Raw genomic sequence first — 22,853 nt, 5'->3', positions numbered from 1 at the left:
ATTCCTTGAGATAGTGTTACTAATAACCATTAGATATTCTCACACAGTACTGCTAAAAACCAGTAGATATTCTCACATAATACTACTAAAAACCAGTAGATATTCTCACACTATACTACTAAAAATCAGTAGATATTCACTCACACTGTACTACTAAAAACCAGTAGATATTCCCTCACATAGTACTACTAAAAACCAGAAAATATTCCCTCACATAGTACTAATAACAACCAGTAGACATCCTCTCACACAGTACTACTAAGAACCAGTAGATATTCTTACAGAGTATTACTAAAAATCGGTAGATATTCTCACACAGTACTACTAAAAACCACTATATATTCCCTCACATAGTACTACTAAAAACCAGTAGATATTCTCACATAGTACTACTAAATCACCTGTAGATATTCCCTCACATAGTACTACTAAAAACTAGTAGATATTCTCACACTATACTACTAAAAATCAAAAGATATTCTCTCACATTGTACTACTAAAAACCAGTAGATATTTTCTCACATAGTACTACTAAAAACCAGAAGATATTCTTTCACATAGTACTAATAAAAACCTTTAGACATTCTCTCACACAGTACTACTAAGAACCAGTAGATATTCTTACAGAGTACTACTAAAAATCAGTAGATATTCACTCACACTGTACTACTAAAAACCAGTAGATATTCCCTCACATAGTACTACTAAAAACCAGAAAATATTCCCTCACATAGTACTAATAACAACCAGTAGACATTCTCTCACACAGTACTACTAAGAACCAGTAGATATTCTTACAGAGTACTACTAAAAGTCGGTAGATATTCTAACACATTGCTACTAAAAACCAGTAGATATTCTCTCACACAGTATTACTATAAACCAGTAGATATTTTCTCACACAAAACTACTAAAAACCAGTAGATATTCTCACACAATACTACTAGAAACAAGTAGATATTCTCACACATTACTAATAAAAAACCAGTAGATATATTCACACAGTACTAAAAAACCAGTAGATATTCTCACACAGTACTAATAAAAAACCAGTAGATATTCTCACACAGTACTAATAAAAAACAAGTAAATATTCTCACACAGTACTACTAAAAACCAGTAGATATTCTTTCACATAGTACTACTAAAACCAGTAGATATTCTAACACAATACTACTAAAAACGAGTAGATATACCCTCACATAGTACTACTAAAAACCAGTCGATATTCTCACACAGTACTACTTAAAACCAGTAGATATTCTCACACAGTACTACTAAAAACCAGTAGATAATCCCTCACATAGTACTACTAAAAACCATTAGATATTCCCTCACACTGTACTACTAAAAACCAGTAGATATTCCCTCACATAGTACTACTAAAAACCAGAAGATATTCCCTCACATAGTACTAATAACAACCAGTAGACATCCTCTCACACAGTACTACTAAAAACCAGTAGATATTCTTACAGAGTATTACTAAAAATCAGTAGATATTCTCTCACACTGTACTACTAAAAACCAGTAGATATTCCCTCACATAGTACTACTAAAAACCAGAAGATATTCCCTCACATAGTACTAATAACAACCAGTAGACATCCTCTCACACAGTACTACTAAGAACCAGTAGATATTCTTACAGAGTATTACTAAAAATCGGTAGATATTCTCACACAGTACTACTAAAAACACTATATATTCCCTCACATAGTACTACTAAAAATCAGTAGATATTCTCACATAGTACTACCAAATCACCAGTAGATATTCCCTCACATAGTACTACTAAAAACTAGTAGATATTCTCACACTATACTACTAAAAATCAAAAGATATTCTCTCACATTGTACTACTAAAAACCAGTAGATATTCCCTCACATAGTACTACTAAAAACCAGAAGATATTCTTTCACATAGTACTAATAAAAACCATTAGACATTCTCTCACACAGTACTACTAAGAACCAGTAGATATTCTTACAGAGTACTACTAAAAATCGGTAGATATTCTAACACATTACTACTAAAAACCTGTAGATATTCTCTCACACAGTATTACTATAACCAGTAGATATTCTCTCACACAGAAACTACTAAAAACAAGTAGATATTCTCACACAATACTACTAGAAACAAGTAGATATTCTCACACATTACTAATAAAAAACCAGTAGATATATTCACCCAGTACTAAAAAACCAGTAGATATTCTCACACAGTACTAATAAAAAACCAGTAGATATTCTCACACAGTACTAATAAAAAACAAGTAGATATTCTCACACAGTATTACTAAAAACCAGTAGATATTCTTTCACATAGTACTACTAAAACCAGTAGATATTCTCACACAATACTACTTAAAACCAGTAGATATTCTCACACAGTACTAATAAAAACCAGTAGATATTTCTCACACATACTACTAAAACCAGTAGATATTCTCACATAGTACTACTAAAACCATTAGATATTTCTCACATAGTACTACTAAAACCAGTAGATATTCTCACACAGTACTACTAAAACCAGTAGATATTCTCACACATACTACTCTCACACAGTACTACTAAAACCGGTAGATATTCTCACACAGTACTACTAAAACCAGTAGATATTCTCACACAGATAGTGTTACTAAAACCAGTAGATATTACTCACACAGTACTACTAAAACCAGTAGATATTCTCACACAGTACTACTAAAACCAGTAGATAGTACTACTAAAAACCAGTAGATATTCTCACACAGTACTACTGTAGATATTCTCACACAGTACTATAGTAGATATTCTCACACAGTACTACTAAAACCAGTAGATATTCTCACACAGATATTTCTCACACTACTAAAAACCAGTAGATATTCTCACACAGTACTACTAAAAACCAGTAGATATTCTCACACAGTACTACTAAAACCAGTAGATATTCTCTCACATAGTACTACTAAAAACCGGTAGACATTCTCACACAGTACTACTAAAAACCAGTAGATATTCCTTGCAGATAGTGTTACTAAAAACCATTAGATATTCTCACACAGTACTACTAAAAACCAGTAGATATTCTCACATAGTACTACTAAAAACCAATAGATATTCTCTTACACAGTACTACTAAAACCAGTAGATATTCTCACACAATACTACTAAAAACGAGTAGATATTCCTTCACATAGTACAAATAAAAACCTGTAGATATTCTCACACAGTACTAATAAAAAAACAGTAGATATTCTCTCACATAGTACTACTAACAACCATTAGATATTCTCACACAGTACTACTAAAAACCAGTAGATATTTTCACACAGTACTACTAAAAACCACTAGATATTCTCACACAGTACTACTTAAAACCAGTAGATATTCTCACACAGTACTACTAAAAACCAGTAGATATTCTCTCACATAGCACTACTAAAAACCATTAGATATTCTCACAGAGTACTACTTAAAACCAGTAGATATTCTCACACAGTACTACTAAAATCCAGTAGATATTCACTCACATAGTACTACTAAAAACCAGTAGATATTCTCACACTATACTACTAAAAATCAGTAGATATTCTCTCACACTGTACTACTAAAAACCAGTAGATATTCCCTCACATAGTACTACTAAAAACCAGAAGATATTCCCTCACATAGTACTAATAACAACCAGTAGACATCCTCTCACACAGTACTACTAAGAACCAGTAGATATTCTTACAGAGTACTACTAAAAATCGGTAGATATTCTCACACAGTACTACTAAAAACCACTATATATTCCCTCACATAGTACTACTAAAAACCAGTAGATATTCTCACACAGTACTACTAAATCACCAGTAGATATTCCCTCACATAGTACTACTAAAAACTAGTAGATATTCTCACACTATACTACTAAAAATCAAAAGATATTCTCTCACATTGTACTACTAAAAACCAGTAGATATTCCCTCACATAGTACTACTAAAAACCAGTAGATATTCTCACATAGCACTACTAAAAACAAGTAGATATTTTCACACAGTACTACTAAAAACCGGTAGACATTCTGACACAGTACTGCTAAAAACCAGTAGATATTCTCACATAGTACTACTAAAAACCAATAGTTATTCTCTTACACAGTACTACTAAAAACCTGTAGATATTCTCACACAGTACTAATAAAAAAACAGTAGATATTCTCTCACATAGTACGACTAACAACCATTAGATATTCTCACACAGTACTTCTAAAAACCAGTAGATATTTCACACAGTACTACTAAAAACTAGTAGATATTATCACACAGTACTACTAAAAACCACTAGATATTATCACACAGTACTACTTAAAACCAGTAGATATTCTCACACAGTACTACTAAAATCCAGTAGATATTCACTCACATAATACTACTAAAAACCAGTAGATATTCTCACATTATACTACTAAAAATCAGTAGATATTCTCTCACACTGTACTACTAAAAACCAGTAGATATTCCCTGACATAGTACTAATAACAACCAGTAGACATCCTCTCACACAGTACTACTAAGAACCAGTAGATATTCCCTCACATAGTACTACTAAAAACCAGAAGATATTCCCTCACACAGTACTACTAAGAACCAGTAGATATTCTTACAGAGTACTACCAAAAATCGGTATATATTCTCACACAGTACTACTAAAAACCACTATATATTCCCTCACATAGTACTACTAAATCACCAGTAGATATTCCCTGACATAGTACTACTAAAAACTAGTAGATATTCTCACACTATACTACTAAAAATCAAAAGATATTCTCTCACATTGTACTACTAAAAACCAGTAGATATTCCCTCACATAGTACTACTAAAAACCAGAAGATATTCTTTCACATAGTACTAATAAAAACCACTATATATTCCCTCACATAGTACTACTAAAAACCAGTAGATATTCTCACACAGTACTACTAAAAACCATTTGATATTCTGTCACATAGTAGTACTGAAAACCAGTAATATTCTCTTATACAGTACTTACTACTCAGACACACATTCTCTCCCACAGTACTACTGACCAACCAGTAGATATGTTCTGGAAAGTTTGACTCATTAGTAATGGTTTTTGCTCACCAACAAGGCTTTCAGGGGAATGTTAACTCAGTATATTTCTTTCATTCAGTGTTTCATATCACCTTTTAGTTTTTCTCTACAATAGACATTTCTTGATCTTATATATATCAGTCAACTGTTACAAACGTTTGTTTCATCACTGTTCTCAGAATGAAAAACGTGTTTTTCTAGAGACACAAAGAAAACTAAGAGAAACCTAACTTTCTTCTGATTATCACATTGTGCCACCTTTCTTACTGAGAAATTTGAAGTTAAGTACAATTAACGTGCCTTCAGTGGATACATCTCAGTTACTGAACCACTGTGCGAAGATTTTCATTTGTTCTTAAAGTTAAATGAAGTGGTTTACTAAGTACTGTCATATAATACAAAATAGTTAATAAAATGTTTATGGTTATGAACATTTTCTGTAGTTTCTTTTCCAAGTTCAAGGTCATAGTGCTGAACTAGTTGTTTTAATTCTGTATTAATAAAAAATTTAGATTTTTTTAGTAATTAAAAATTGTCAAGATTTTCTTTTTTAAATTTAAAATTATTCTCAAAATTGTATATTTAGAAATATTTACTCAATTTTTTAAAGTTTGTTTATTTGTTTGTTCCTTTTTAATAAGACAAAAGATGCACAATAGATTATCTATGCTCTGCCCACCATGAGTATCAAAACCCAAAATCTAGCATAATAAACCTTCAGACTGATTGAAAAATTATTTGGTTTTTTTTTCTAAAGACAAAAGCAGGTTTCTCAAGTGTTCTTTTGTGAATAATTTATCTAGCTCTTGTCTTCAACTGAGAAGAGCACTTCATTGGTTTTTTAGTTGTCCTTGACGAGCAAGAGTTGTTATGTTTGGCTACTTCAGATGTACCCTTATGACTTTCATAAGGGTACTTTTTCATATATTAAATAGACTGCTTTAACCCTTACAAACTTTAGAGTTTATAAGTTTTTCTTGTAACAGAAACCTATATGTGGGCTGACTGTACTATAACTATCACAGGTACAGAAGGCAAAGGTTTATAATCTTCAACTGGGGGTTAGGTTACTAATAACCTCTTATAACCTGCTATTATCAATGACCTGTTATCACTAATAACCTACTATTTTCCTATTAGAGCCTGTTATTACCTGTTAATAACAATAACTGTTATAACCTGCTATTAACTGTTGTTAAAATAACCTGTTATTATCTGTTAAAGGATTACTTTATTGAGGTAATAAAGCTACGTTGTAATTCAAAACCTGATTCACTGTTTTTATAATACAGCTGTTTAAGAACTTCCTTCGTTTATCAAGGATAGTTCATATAAACTACAAATATATCTGTTAGCTCTGTTCTCACTGATTAGTGTTAACTACAGATATACCTGTTAGCTCTGTTCTCACTGATTACTGCTAACTACAAATATACCTGTTAGCTCTGTTCTTACTGATTAGTGATAACTACAAATATACCTGTTAGCTCTGTTGTTACTGATTAGTGCTAACTACAAATATACCTGTTAGCTCTGTTCTTACTGATTAGTGATAACTACAAATATACCTGTTAGTCTGTTCTTACTGATTAGTGCTAACTACAAATATACCTGTTAGCTCTGTTCTTACTGATTAGTGATAACTACAAATATACCTGTTAGCTCTGTTCTTACTGATTAGTGCTAACTACAAATATACCTGTTAGCTCTGTTCTTACTGATTAGTGATAACTACAAATATACCTGTTAGTCTGTTCTTACTGATTAGTGCTAACTACAAATATACCTGTTAGCTCTGTTCTTACTGATTAGTGCTAACTACAAATATACCTGTTAGCTCTGTTCTTACTGATTAGTGCTAACTACAAATATACCTGTTAGCTCTGTTCTTACTGATTAGTGCTAACTACAAATATACCTGTTAGCTCTGTTCTTACTGATTAGTGATAACTACAAATATACCTGTTAGCTCTGTTCTTACTGATTAGTGATAACTACAAATATACCTGTTAGCTCTGTTCTTACTGATTAGTGCTAACTACAAATATACCTGTTAGCTCTGTTCTCACTGATTAGTGCTAACTACAAATATACCTGTTAGCTCTGTTCTTACTGATTAGTGATAACTACAAATATACCTGTTAGCTCTGTTCTTACTGATTAGTGATAACTACAAATATACCTGTTAGCTCTGTTCTCACAGATTAGTGTTCGTTTACGAATTCCCAAAATACGAAATGACTCTTCAACTTTACTGAGCACTAAACATGTTCTTAAAACTTGTTTCTGTGTCAAAGAAGATTCCATCTCAACATTAGTTTCAACAACCTTGTATTGGTGTCGTGTTATTATTGGAGAACATACGTATAAACCTCGCATTTCAGCTTAACTTGTATCATAAATGTCTGATTATATTCCTCATGACATTTAAAAATAAATTAACGTTTCTTTCGAAGAAATGAGAAATCGTACGCATTTAAAACTTAAATTATCCGTCGTATAATCAACATTTTTCCTTGTTTTATTTCCTATATCAGCAAAGTCACTACAGGGCTGTTAACTCCTACATTTTTTTTAGGTTACCAATATTTTTTAAACTAAGCTAGCCAACCTTGGAGAACGCCTTGATGAAAATAGTTAAACAAACGTACTGGACAAACCACGCTCACCAAGGCAGTACAATTATCAGAGGTAGGCCTAAACATATTTTGAAAAGGTACTGATGTTAGCAAAGGTGTTTATCCATTAATTCATTCTAGGCTTCAACTGATCACGTGAGGAAAGCAGCCATTTTCCATTCTAGCCGATATGAAGTCGCTGGTATATGTAACGATTGCTTTAACTATAGGTTACAAAACTACCCTTTTTAGTGAGGTTTTGTTGGCGCGAAGGAAATTCCACTACACTTCCTAGTTTAACAGACTGTTTCAATACCCATAAGGAAGTTCCGGGAAGGTATGTGTGCGATCTGGGTTTATTTTATACAAATAGGCACGTCTGCATGATGGTTTAAAATCCACATGAATGACTTCTGATAGCTCTCATTGTGAGCACAGGAAAAAAAATATTTTGACCAGTACACAGACTGTTACTATGGTAACTCACACTGACGTGGATATTATAATCAAACGTAGAAAACGCTCTGATCAGTAACTGAAAAGAGATCCAGCTAGTATCGTTTGCAATGCCAATATAGACATTACGATCAGTAACGTGCAAAGAGAATAGAACATCAACACGCGTTCTGTTTGATTTGTATTTCAACAGTACAAAACCTCCCCATTTCAGAGATGAAATTCGTGTTTCTAATCCGTTTGTTTTACGGGTTCCTTGAATATATTTTCACGTGATGAATAGGACGCTCGACTCGCCATCTGTGGATCGCGGGATCGAATGCCCATCACTGAACGTGTTAGCCCTTTCAGCCGTAGAAGGGTTATTATGTTACTATCAATCCAACTATTCGTTGGTAAAAGAAGAACCCTAGAATTAGTGGTAGGTGAATGTTGACTAACTGCCTTCCCTCTGTTCTCGGTCCGGCATGGCCAGCTGATTTAGACACTAGACTCGTAATCTGAGGGCGGCGGGTTCGAATCCTCATCGCACCTAACATGCTTGCCCTTTTAGCCGTGAGGGCGTTATAATATTTCGGTCAATCCCACTATTCGTTGGTAAAAGAGTAGCCCAAGAGTTGGCGGTGGGTGGTGATGACTAGCTGCCTTCCCTCTAGTTTTACACTGCTGAATTAGAGATGGCTAGCGCAGATAACCCTAATGTAGCTTTGCGCGAAATTCAAAACAAACCAAACCTTTCTATCTCTTTTAAATTAGGAACAACTAGAGCACAAAGTCTTTAAGTAGATTCACGCGAAATGTTAGAAAAACCTTAAAATAGTTACGCGCGAAAAGGTCGTTAATGTCTTGCAAATTTGCAGTCTAGTCTTGGCCAATGAATTATTCACTGAGCCGTTGTTAAAAGTCAAGCTTCCGCGTAATAAAATAAGTTCCTTATTGATGCAGTTCAATACTAGTTTGGTTGTTTTTACAGAGAAACGAAGCAAACATCGATTCTTCTTTCTGACAAGCGTCTAAAGCAACAATATATGGAATCTGACACTTCTGTCGAATAACCCAGAAAGTCTATAAATCAAGTTTCGCCAACAGAATTTATGAATACCCTAAAACAAGTTTTTAGAGGCACCAACAGATTTCCCCCTTTCCGTCACGTTCGTATAGGCACGTTAATTGTTTTTCCTCGAAATTGGAAATAAATATTTACAATGAATCTATCAAGGTAAAATAATCTGTTACGTCAAAGTCAGATATGTCGAAAACAATAAAGTATCTTCATTGAAAGGTAAAAATCTATCTTCTATTACACATTTCTTAGGTTCTCGTTTATGCGAAGGAAATCGTATAAAGTCGTTATTTTGTTTTTTGTTCTCGTGTTTGAGGAATTGGATAAGTCAGCGAAGCACAGCCTAATACATCATACATTGTTAGCTACTGACTAATGGCTATTGGGTTAACGTGAACGGAATTCATTAGAGCCCGTGCAATGACTTGGGTTCGTGGTTTTCAAGCAGAAAGTCATAGAGACAACTAAACAAAGTTCAAAGTTCAGTGTAAGGGTGTAAGCCGAATTTAAACTATTTTAAGATGACCTTGGTTCGCAGCTGTATTTGTTTGAAACACTGTAACCGACTCCTGAAGCATCGGTTGCAAATTCGTGGATAAATTTATCGTCCCAGTGTTCTCGAATGTTGGAACAAAAAAAAACAAAGCACTTGAAACTTTCGAAACATATCAGGACTAATGAATTCTGGGTAGAAAAATATGAATAATTTAAAGATTTCTGAGGCTTTATGTCATAACAACACAGTTCATTTTTTCCCATGATTCGAATATCACAGTCGAATGGCCGTCAGTAAAGCTAACTGATCAAAATACATCATTTTGACTGATTTTTCCTCATATCATATTACTTGAACAATACAAGTTTTTCCCCCACACCATCAACATCTTCGACAGAATTCTCACTCATGCGTAGTCAAACAACAGTTGCATCCAATCGAAACTTTAGGCCATATCTTCTGCCAGTAGAACAACATCTACATTTTATAAAAATAGGCCCGGCATGGCCAGGTGGTTAAGGCAATCGACGTGTAATCTGAGGGTCGCGAGTTCAAATTCCCCCTCACACAAAACATTCTCACCTTTTCAGCCGTGACAACGTTTTAATGTGACGGTCAACCCCATTGTTTGTCAGTAAAAGAGTAGCCCAAGAGTTGTTGATGGCTAGTAATGACTAGCTGCCTTCCTTCTAGTCTTACAGTACTAAATTAGGGACGGCTAGGGCAGATAGCCCTCCTGTAGCTTTACGTGAAATTTAAAACAAAGAAACAAACTATCTTTATCCCCCTCTTGCCCCCCAGTGGTTCAGCAGTGTGTCTACAGACTTACAACGCTAAAAATTGGATTTCGATAACCGTGGTGGGCAAAGCACAGATAGCCCATTGTGTAGCTTTGTGCTTAATTTAAAACAACAAAATACCCCCATCCCACCCTTAAATCCATTATTTTCTCTCGGACATCTTCAATGCAGTTTCTGTGGATCCTCTAGGACATATGTGGGTTTTCAATCTGAAAATATTTAATATGTGTAGTCAGACATGTAAGTCGGTTTTGGTTTTTTTCTCTTAGTACGTAATATTGAGGCAACGCACCGAAATAGTTTTCTAACCACAAATTACTCAGTCTCAACATCAGAAGTGTTCACACTTTTACGCCATTGTTTTCGCCAAACTAGAAACAAACCAAATCAGATAACTCGTTTGAGATTGGAAAGCTATGGCTACTCAAAACAAGGCTAAATACCAAGGGCAAACTAACACTGAATACAGTGAGTCATCCATCATTACCCTGTAATACTTTTACCGCTGTAAAACTAGATTGTCGACAGTTTAAAACAAGTGTTATTGTTCGAAAGAACAAAGTTTTTATGTCAATTATACTCGTTTTGCGTCGTCAAACTAGTGCGTTATTTAAAAACTAAAATGTTCCTCGAATCGTTGACTACTTACTTCGCCTTACCGATTCACACTGTTTGCCAATTTACTTGAATTAGTAAGTATTTCAAAAAGAAATATTCCATTTCGTAACAGCCCAAACGTGCATTCTTAGAGCATTATAACTTCTTTCGTCATTAATAGGTTTATGATAGACTTGAGCAGAATAATTAATTTTATTTACGATTGTTCTTTGGTTTGTTTGTCTATTTTTGAATTTAGCAGTGTAAGACTAGAAGGAAGGAAGCTAGTCACCCCCCCCCACGACAAACTCTTGGGCTACTCTTTTACCAACGAATAGTGAGATTGACCGTCACATTATAACGCGCCCACGGCTGAAAGGACAAGCATGGTTGGTGCGACCGGGATTCGAACCCACGACCCTCGGATTACGAGTCGAAAGCCTTAACCCACCTGACCACCGGCCCTTCTTCTTTAGAAATTGTATGTGTGTGGTTTCTTATAGCATAGCCACATTGTGCTATCTGCTGGATCCACTGGGGGGAATCAAACCTCTGATTTTAGCGATGTAAATCTGTATCAGCGGGGGACTTGGAACATTAAAGGAATCGATCCCGTTTTTAACACTATGAATGTTTAATCTTTGTTATTTGTTAAACGTGAACGAAAGAATTCTATTTACTATTATCAATATAGGCTCGGCATGGCCAGGTGGGTTAAGGCGTTTGACTCGTAATGTGAGAGTCGGGGGTTCGAGTTAATTAAGAAGAGAGAGATGAAGGCGCACAAACTGTGATGATTTGAGTATTTCAAAAACCAAATCGTCTGAATTCCTTTAGTTATGTAGATTCACATCCGAAACTCAATGACATTTACGCTATTCGGTTAACCTACCTTAACTTAACTTCACTTTTGACAGTTTACGCTAAATAATTATACAGGATGTGACACAGGACAATGACTAGGTAAACATACAAAAAGTTCGACGGGATTGGATGTGTTATTAATTATCTGCTGCACTTTGTAACATTCGGGAAACTTAATTATATCGAAATATAATTACCTCATATTTCAACTAAAGGGAAACTGGGTGTGCATTTAAATACGCAGTAAATACAAGGTGTAAAATCAAGTTGGAGTCCCCTTTCGTATCCCTCTGGCGGTATTAGAAAACAATCACACACTCAGTAGTTTTAGAAACTCCAGAAGTTTTAATGATTGCGTAAAGTTTTTCTTGTTCGCTTTGTTAACTGGAATAATACGTATGTTAACGTTTTTAGCAATACCTGGAGAACGTTCTATAGAACGAACAGGTACTGTGTTCAAGCAGTTTGAACATTTTACATTATACAACCAAAAAAAAAAGAAAAATTTTCCAAGTAACAACTTAGAGATTACCTGAGAAATTTCTTATGGGTATTGGTTGGGATGAAATATTCCTCGAAGGGCTTTCCAGTTCCGTTTGTTTGTTTCTCGCTAGTAACAGGGCTGTTCATTGGTATTCCTTCTTCTTTGTGGTCGTGGTTTTGTAAATTTGTTTCTTTAAAATTATCGTGCGCTTCTTGAGCCTTCTCGTTGTACTCTGTGAAAGGAGACAAATCTTTTTCAATGTACTCCAGGGGAATTTTCTCCTCCGTAGGAGATTCCCGAGATTTGGGTTTCCTCTTGGCCCGCACGCGTCCCGTGTTAAAATTTATAAGGGCATCATCCGGGATGGTGATTTCAGTGTGTCCATTTTGATTCAGAACTTGACCATTTCCATTTGCGAGGTATTTGTTATCTAATTCGTTGTCCTCTGGGAAAAATGGTTATCTTCACGTTCAAGTGATCCTTTCTCAGCCACTTCAGTTTCATCCGAGTTAACGGTGCTTTTATCCGAATCTCTTTCCTCCTCAGACTCCAAAGCAAAATTTACCATTCCTCTTTGATCCTGTGCGTCTGAAGGAGATATAGATTCTTCGTCAATGGACACAGTTGCCCTCTGTCGGTGTTCGTCTTGGAAAATAGGGGTCTCTTCGGGAGAAGATAATTTAGCTCCCCCTGGAGGTGGCCTTGTTTCAGTTCCATTACTAACCAATGACCTGGTGGACTTGGGACTAGAACGTTGTCCAGCAATAGGCGCAACTGTTGTTCTATTTTCTTCTTGGAAAGCAGTGTTATCCAGACCGTCCATACCCTCTTCTGATGAAGTCTGAAACGAAACACAATAAACGTTTTATTAAAAAGGAACTACTAGGGTTACTTCTCGAATATTTAAATTGTTAACAAGTTTTTACAAACTGTATATAGTCTTGTAATAATGAGTTAAGAAACAAAAGCATGACTCAAGATCAAGAGGAAACTTATCGTAATCTTACTGATAACCAAGGTTATGACATTTCTACCTTCTCTACAGTAATACCCGTACTATAAATCAAACATTTATACCATTATTATCCATTAAGTACAAATTTTTCACAAGACGTAATATAGTACTTTTGTGAAATCGGGTCACATTTTGTTATGCTTAAAAATGTTGACAATCACAGGATGTAGGTTTGTTTTGATCACCGCCACTCCCTCCACCATCTTGCAAATTCCTACTACAAGTAACGGGGTTTCAATACCCATCATGGGCAGAGAACAGATAGTCCATGGTTTGGAGTTGTGCTTAATTTCAATAAATTATATGTGTTTGTAGAGACGTCAAAGTCTCATCGGTCGTTCTAAAATAATAATAAAAAATGTTTATAACGTAAATAACTGTTTGATGTGGGTAGACATTTTTTCCTTTTCTGCCTGATTTGTAAAAAATCCTTGCATGACATATAAAAATGAATATTATTTTCTAAATGTAATTAGCTTAATTATGAAATACCCGTTATTGAAAAGGAAACACGTTTTATGAAATTTAAATTCGTAAACCTGTATTATTACATATTTTATAATACTACTGATAATTAGGTGTATTATAATACTACTGATAATTACGTGTATTCTAATACTACTAATAATTACGTGTATTCTAATACTACTGATAATTACGTGTATTATAATACTACTCTACTAATAATTACGTGTATTATAATACTACTAATAATTACGTGTATTATAATACTACTGATAATTACGTGTATTATAATACTACTAATAATTACGTGTATTCTAATACTATTGATAATTACGTGTATTATAATACTACTGATAATTACGTGTATTATAATACTACTAATAATTACGTGTATTCTAATACTACTGATAATTACGTGTATTATGATATTACTGATAAATACTAGTATTATTGTACTTCTGATAATTACGTGTATTATAATACTGCTGATAATTACGTGTGCCCTGATGTTACTGATAATTGCGTGTATTCTAATAATGGTGATAATTAAATGTATTCTAACATTGCTAATAATTACATTATTACTGATAATTACGTGTATTATACTACTACTAACAATTACGTGTATCGTATACTATTTTAATAACGTGTATCCTGGTGAACACAATTTATCACGTATGATATTGTTTTAACTCTAAGGGACTAAGATGTAGGTATGATATTACCTTTATCTTTATACGACTTCTAGTTACCCGTATCTGATGTTACTTTCAATTGCATGTATTCAAATACGACTGATAATTACGTGGATCGTGATATGTATCCTGGTGAATGTAGTGGTTAAGTTCCAGTTAAATGTAACTATGGAGAACGAACGTGTATCATGACATCGCTTTCAATTACGCCTTACAGAATGTTGCTGGTAAACACTAATACTTCGCTAAGCGGTAAATTAAAGTGGCGTCATCTAACTTTTGAATTGTTAAGTACAAAAACTCGTGCTTCCACATCCGATTTTAAATTATAGGACAAAAAACACGCGAGGTATTCCCATGTACACAACGGGAAATTCCTCGTATTCTTAAATAAATCTTTTATTATTGTTTAAGTTTAATAAGCTTGTGATAAGTACCCTTTTATTTTTTATTATTATTCAACTAAATCATTATATAAATAATTCTAAGAAAACAAGGCCTACCTGTGTACACGATTCACCTTGAATATTCTTGTTGTAGCTCAAAGCTAGAGATGAGTGTATATTTGGGTGCACGGGGCCTTTTACGATAACCTTTACACGAGAGAGCCAGGCTGAAGAGGGCTAAAAGGGGGAGGGGATAGGCAGAAGGGGAATCGGGCATAATGCATCCCGTTCGTACCTGGTGCAATTTGTGTGTTCAGGTTATGAAATTCTTTGACGTCGCCTACAGTCACTAGCTTTAATCTATGGCATTTTCGGAGTAAGTTTCATACCAACGTTTTAGGAAGTTAATAAAGCTATTTGTAAATGGTTATCTTCACATAAACATCTAAGTAAAATTAGATTTAATTCCAAATACTAGATTAAAAGTCACTATTAAATAACAGGTTAGAGTAATATGTTTATTGTCATTTTAAGGTTATATCTATTAAACGGTAGACACTTTTATATTCCTTCTATTCTTTTGTATAGCAAATCTGACGAAGTTCATAAGATGATCTTTCAGAGTTACAGCTGAGAACTGCGAAGTTCATAAGATGACCCTTTAGAGTTATAGCTGAGAACTACGAAGTTCATGAGATGATCCTTTAGAGTTACAGCTTAAAACTACAAAGCTCATACGGTGATCCTTTAGAGTTACAGCTGAGAACTGTGAAGCTCATTAGATGACCATTTAGAGTTGCAGCTGAGAACTACGAAGTTCATAAGATGACCCTTTAGAGTTATAGCTGAGAACTACGAAGCTCATAAGATGATTCTTTAGAGTTATAGCTGAGAACTACGAAGTTCATAAGATGATCCTTTAGAGTCATAGCTTAAAATTATAAAGTTCATTAGACGACTCTAATATTACAGCTGAGAAATATTTATTTCGCAAGATGACTGTAGCTAACAAATCTGTTATAATTTACAAGTTGGTATTTTTTAAGTTGTATTAATCTAATAGAGTACACAGAGTTATTTTTTAGCACAAACTAACCTTTGACGCCATAACTGAGATATGTCGTTTAGGCTAATCTTGTGCAAACAGTTTGTGTGATCTGTTTATTTTATTGAAGCCAGAACACAGATTGCTGTTAGTTTCGTGTGTAAGGATGTTTTTTTCTTCTCTCCTGCGCATGCTCAGTATCTTACAGTGTTGTATTTCTTAAACTACCGAGTAAAGATTTTCTAGGTATATATACAAAAGTAATAATAAATATCAAGCCTGCTCAATAGATAACTCTGAGGTCACGGTCAGTACTGTCGTCACCGTCAAAATGACTCTTGGAATTAAATATAAATAAAAAAAAAACATTTCTTTTGTTAACACCGTAAACCACAGATCACAAGAGGAAAATATCCAGCTAAGAGCTGTAAAGAACCACTTTGTAATAGTAATGGCGCAGAGCCAAGATGCGTCTGTGAAAAGTCTGATTGACGTGGCGAAATTAGTGGTTGAAAGGCATAGGAGAACAGTGGATGCAAATAAGGGTTGATACGAGCACGTGAACAGTGAGTGAAGTGATGTAGTAAAGGGTTAAAATAAGTGAAGGTAAATTAACACTGAGAAAGTTGGTGTTATGTGTAGTTGATGTATGTATATTAACACTTAGTGAAGTGGTGTTACGTGTGACTGATTTAAATACACTAACACTCAGTGAGATGGTGTTGCATATGGTTGAGTTAGCAATGTTAACACTCATTAAGGTGTTGTTATGTATGGTTAATATATGTATATGTATACTTAATCAGTAGGCCTCATGGTATGTTGACGTTTATAAACGTAAACTTGCTATACCTCTCTGTTTGTTTGTTTTTGAATTTCGCCCAAAGCTACACGATGGCCAATTGCGCTAGCCGTCCATAATTTTGCAGTGTAAGACTAGAGAGAGAGCAGCTAATCATCACCACACACCGTCAGCTCTTGGGCTACTCTTTTACTAACGAATAGTGGAATAACCGTCACATTATAACGACTCCACGGCTGAAAGGACGATCATGTTTGGTGTGATAGGAATGCATCTCTATTCCAGTCAAGATCTGTTAATATATAAGCTCCTAAAAAAAAAAGTTTTTCTTTGTTACCAGTCCTTGTTTACTACCATCTTAGGATCGAATAATTCCACATGTGTAATTCCACATGTGTATCCTTAATTGTTTGGTTTCAGTTTGAAACATTTTCCTATACACTGTAATTTTTAATGACTATTTATTATAAAAGAGTAATCTAAAAGTTGGCGGCGAGTGGAATTAACTAGCTGCCTTCCCTCTTGTCTATCGTTGATAAATTAGGAGCTACGAATGCAAATTGTCCTTAATTAAGATTTAACAAGGAAACAAACAGTTCTTTAATATATGCACGTGTCACAGTTCAAAACATTCTCGAGATCTGTCACAGGTTATATTGACAAATACATTTTCTTATAAGATGTTTTATCCAAAGATTTTTGTTTCTTTATCTGCAAAATTGTGTTTGTGCAGTTTATGCAACCACGGACTACACAACTCTGAGGTTAGTCGACGAGTTAATGATTTGATCTTACGAAAACGGTGGAATGCGCACGTCACTAACCTCAATGAATTGGACAGATTAGAGAGTCAATGCGCGATCCAGTATCATAAGATATCTATGTCAAGAATCTAGTGTAGTTAAAACCTGACTTGGAAAACTCACTTCTGTCTAGAAAGTGTCTGCACAGTACCCTAGTGAGAAAACTTGGGAGGAACCCGTGGGGGGCGGGTGTTACTGCAGGTACTAACCACGAAGGTCAGTGATCCTAGCTACTTTCAAGGACATCAAGGTCGTGAACTTTTACTTTCTTACTAACTTATATATATATATTGCACAGGACGTTTTGCTTTACCACCCTACAAACCTGTTGCCACAAAGTTCAATAAAAACCTGTCATTTTGCAATTCATACGAAGCAGTAACTGTTGCAGAACTGGTTTCTGAAAACTTGCAGCCGAACATCTGCTTAGGGCCACATTCACGCTATAAAACCCCATCGCAAACTATACGTAAATAATTTCTAATATAACGTCAAGTCATGGTTGTATTATACACAGAAAAACTGTATTAGTTTCTACTTGAACATATTCTTAGTTACTGGTATTAGTATTAGTTACTGGTATTAACTGTATTAGTTTCTACTTGAACATATTCTTAGTTACTGGTATTAGTATTAGTTACTGGTATTAACTGTGTTAGTTTCTACTTGAACATATTCTTAGTTACTGGTATTAGTATTAGTTACTGCTATTAACTGTATTAGTTTCTACTTGAACATATTCTTAGTTACTGGCTTTCCATTCCCACCACACTTAGTTATTAATTGTCTGACACTACGACATGATCGCCCTCTAGTGGTTCAGCAGTAAGACTGAAGGCCTGCAATGGATACCCTTGCTGTTAGATATAATTTGTTTTTAACAGTTCTATAGTATCTTTCGTAAGGTAATTGCTATGCATAAAATGCTCCCAGTTAGAGTTAATGACAGTTTCATCAATGAATTAAAAAAACAACACGTGTCAATGACAGTTTCGAGAAAAAGCCATCCATCTCTTACGTTTGTTCGTTTGGAATTAAACACAAAGCTACACAATGAGCTGGCTACCTGTGTTCTGCTCACAAGGGGTATGTCTGTTGACTCACACTGCTGTGCCAATGGGGAATGTCTGCATCTCTTATATATCCGGGTAAAAGAGTTAAACAGTTAATGTCTTATGGACCATGGAATGGACTTTGGTCTTTGTATCCTATTGGTCAAACTTGAAGTACTGAAGCATCAAATAATATAGAATGGACTTTGGTCTTTGTGGCCTCTTCTAGTGTCCATTTTGTGTCAGTTCAGTAAGCACAGAACGTACATGCGACGAGGAGACAATACACAGCTCAGTGTTTTAAAGTAAGAAAGGACATGAGAGATACAGAAATGTGTGCTTGTTTAAAAGAAACTTCGGTTTGAGAATAAGTTAAGTAAGAAAGTACAGTAGGTAATGAAAACTTAGTAATTATGATGTTCAACTTGATAGAAAGACTAAACTATGACTAGAAGACATTACTTAGAAATTGTCAAATAATTATTATTTTGATGTTAATACAGAGGGCTAAGCGCAGTTTATAAAATATATTTGCATATATATCTTTGAAGACAGACTAAGGACTGGAGCTATATTATATTGGAAAAAGGACATTTATACAGCAGGACTGCTCTTTGATACATATACAAGATTGTCATCCTCCACGACTATGGATAAACTTGTAAAATAAACAGTTAGGTCAACAGTGGCTATGAAACCGTAGTTTAACCTAACTCGAAGAAGTGACTTTATCTGCAAAGTGAAAGAGAAACTGCTGATTTAAAAAAAGTTACTAATCTGGGCATATTTTCTCGCGACGCTGAAAAGATAGAAAACGATGATAAATGTGAATTAGGGTTCAGAAACCACCACGAAATCAAAATATGTTTTCATGAAAAAATGGAACTAGTATAGTGGACGCACAGTGGAACGTCTGTGGAAACTTTGTCCAGACCATTGGAAAAAAAAGATTGACCTCGAAATGTTTCATAGAAACACGTTAACAAAAGGTGTGATACAGGGCAATACTACGTAATAATGGCCATCAGACTCAGCCCGATGTGAAGCGAATGAAGTTATTCCACGGGAAGCAAGGGCCGTGGAAACCCTTCTTAAAACGTCCAACTGAAGAAATGAAATTAAATGTTTGATTTTCTGACCTAGAAAATTAAAATCACTAAAGAAAGAAACCGGTTAAAACTGCTCCATTCTCGTTTCCTACGGAAAGAATATGTTTCAGAGGAACAGAATATATTTTATGCATGGGTTCATCACCGTCATCCATGGAAGGGTGGAAGCTCTGAAAACATAAAAATTATTTACATAACTCTGTTTCATTTTCTGTTTGAGAAATAATTATGTCAGGGTCACCATCTAATGAAACAGATTTTACTCATCTTTATTGTTTTGTTTTTTTTCTGGAATTTAGTCATTAATTCCAAGACAAAGAATGTTCCAAGAACATAAGATTGTATTCTTTATAGTTATTTTGTTCGGCTTGGTTGATCCTCAAGTAGAAATCAGGTTTGGCCATTTAACAAACATAAATATAGCTGGACAAATAATGAAATATTTATGTTTTATTAAACTTGTATTTACTTTGCCCTGTCATCTGGAGATTTAATGATTAGATTCCCCTTTTGTACACATTTGTTAATGATTGGTTTGTTTTGAATTTCGCGCAAAGCTACACGAGGGCTATCTGCGCTAGTCGTCTCTAATTTTGCAGTGTAAGACTAGAGGGGAGGCAGCTAGTTATCACCACCCACCGCCAACTCTTGGGCTACTCTTTTACCAGCGAATAGTGAGATTGACCGTCATATTATAACGCCCCCACGGCTGAAAGAGCGATCATGTTTAATGTGACGGGGATTCGAACACGGGACCCTCGATTTACGAGTCGAGTGCCTTAACCACCTGGCCATGCCGAGTGATTTGTTAATGAATACTCATAGCGGGTCAGGTAAGAGACCACCTTTTAGGTTATTGTTACTGTCAGGTTGCGTTCATACCTTTTGCATAACAAAATCGCAAGCTCGTGCTGATTTTCAATACACAAAAATCCACTAATCAGTTGTGTGGATTCAGAAAGAACAGTGTTTTATACATTCTTGTCGCTAAGTCGACCCTTGTCCCATTGTAATAAAGCCACATAGACCTCCCTCTCAACTGGGATGTTCAGCAGCATTAATATCCCCCCCTTCATCCCACTAATGGACATTATGTTTAGTTAAAGTGAGCTTTTAATAACTATTACAATATAAGTTCTGATTCAAGTTTTCCACTGGGAACTGGTGAAGGCAGAGATGTTGAAGTGAAAGCAAAGAATGGTGAAAGCAGAGATGGCAAAGTGAAAGCATAAATGATAAAGTGAAGGCAAAGATGGTGAAGTGAAAGCAGAGATGGTGAAATGAAAGCAGAGATGGTGAGATGAAGGCAGAGATGGCAAAATGAAGGCAGAGATGGTGAAGTGAAAGCAGAGATGGCAAAGTGAAGCGAGAGGTCACAGGTTGGCGGGGATAAATGAATCCAAGGTAGTGAAATTTGTTCAAACGTATTTAAAAAATAAAAGTTTATCAGGAATCATACAATAAGTAGTTTTAGATACAAAGTTGATGAAAATATAATTTTAGAACTTAATGCATAGTTTCGTCAGGTGCTTTTCTTTAAGGTGGATTAAAATAACTAAAAAAACAATACTTCCAACATATTTTTTTTTTTTAGTGGCGGCTTCACTCGACATTATTTGGAACCAAAGCTAGTAACACATAATGTCGAGGTAATAAGGATACAGATAATTACCAACATTACAAGTTCAACTGGTATACAAGGGTGGAACATAAGTCACGTATCTCAGAAAGGCTGGTATGGGTATTAACACGTTTATTAATAAGCAGAGAACAGCGTTTCGATATACCTAGGTCATCTTCAGGTCGAAACGTTGTTCTCTGTTTATCAGTAAAAATCTCAATACCCATACCAGCCGTTCTGAGATACATTTTTATTTCAAGTGGGTTTCTCGTCATCAAGAAGGACAAAAACACATCTCGACAAAAGAAGGCGACATGATATAATCCCATCACGTGACAAGGTGGGTGAGGCTGTTTCGAAGTTTGTGGGTTTCAACAATCACCAAAAAGTAACGGTTGTACAACAGCCGAGTTGATCAACTAATAACTCTTATAACATCCGTATGCGGTGAAAAATCCAAGTTATCAACGCTTCGTCACTCGATGTCCCTGAACTGAAAGATGTTTTTGTTTCCATGTTAAACGTTTAAAGGAAACTTTGTGAATTTAACTTGGATGTGGAATTGGGAAAAGACTGCTTGGCTTTTTTCATATTTCTGTTTTTCTGGAAGTTGAAAAAGTTACATTGACGTGAAATATAAATCTAGGCGAATGACCTAAAGTTACACCGGAGGTAATGAAATCAGTTTACTTCGAAGGCAAAAATAATGGAGAACAGAAAAGGATGGTTTCTGAGCCAAATTTGAACAGTAATGAACAGAGATGAAAAGATACAAAAACCAGGCTGTCTTGAAGAATTATAGAACCAAAAATATATAGTAGAAATTTAATATATATGTACACATATTTTAATTTTGTGATGTGAATACCTGTGTGTTGTAAATTCGATGTTTCAGTTTTGAGTTGCATGTGTTTGTACGTGTTATACTGAGTGTTGGAGTCTTTAGTTGTATGTGTTATATTGAGTGTTGGAGATTTTAGCTGTACGTGTATACAGTCAAGTTACTTTTCCTATCACTGTACAGGTTTGTTTATCACTACAAACAAATTATGAATATTTTAAATAGAAACATAATTTGAGGGAGTTTAGTTTATCAAAACAGAGTGAGTTCTTATACACATCAGTCTGAAGTCACTTTCAGAGACTGGACATCTTTTTCAGAACAAATCGAATCACATATACTTACATTACTTCAAAACCACTTTATCGGAAAGTTTTTTTACGTCATTGGTATCTAAAGACGGGCTTCCTGTTGTTAATCGTGTGTTTTACCACCAGATAAAAATAAAAACTATTTCGTTAGATATTAAAAAAATCTTTTCGTGATTAATTAATTAATTTTGTTTCGCTAAATTTAGACATAGGCTTCACTTCAAAAATGTGC

General features: G+C 34.8%; 1 protein-coding gene across 2 annotated transcripts in view; it reads right to left on the bottom strand.

Annotated features, from left to right (window-relative positions):
• Window positions 1–12,472: 12,472 nt before the first annotated feature.
• Window positions 12,473–22,853, bottom strand: part of LOC143246695 (uncharacterized) — a 45,192-nt gene continuing 34,811 nt past the window's right edge. The window contains exon 2 of one of the 2 annotated variants that reach the window (XM_076493782.1): window positions 12,473–13,317. In XM_076493782.1, the coding sequence (XP_076349897.1) occupies window positions 12,907–13,299 (393 nt within the window). In that variant the 5' untranslated portion in view covers window positions 13,300–13,317 and the 3' untranslated portion in view covers window positions 12,473–12,906. The remainder of the gene's footprint in view (window positions 13,318–22,853) is intronic. The other variant, XM_076493781.1, reaches the window with a different exon arrangement.

The sequence above is a fragment of the Tachypleus tridentatus genome, chromosome 3 (genome assembly GCF_004210375.1).
Source record: "Tachypleus tridentatus isolate NWPU-2018 chromosome 3, ASM421037v1, whole genome shotgun sequence".
In the NCBI taxonomy this organism is placed as follows: domain Eukaryota; kingdom Metazoa; phylum Arthropoda; class Merostomata; order Xiphosura; family Limulidae; genus Tachypleus; species Tachypleus tridentatus.
Note: the sequence above shows the minus strand (reverse complement) of the source record. Positions and strands in the feature narration are given on the sequence as shown.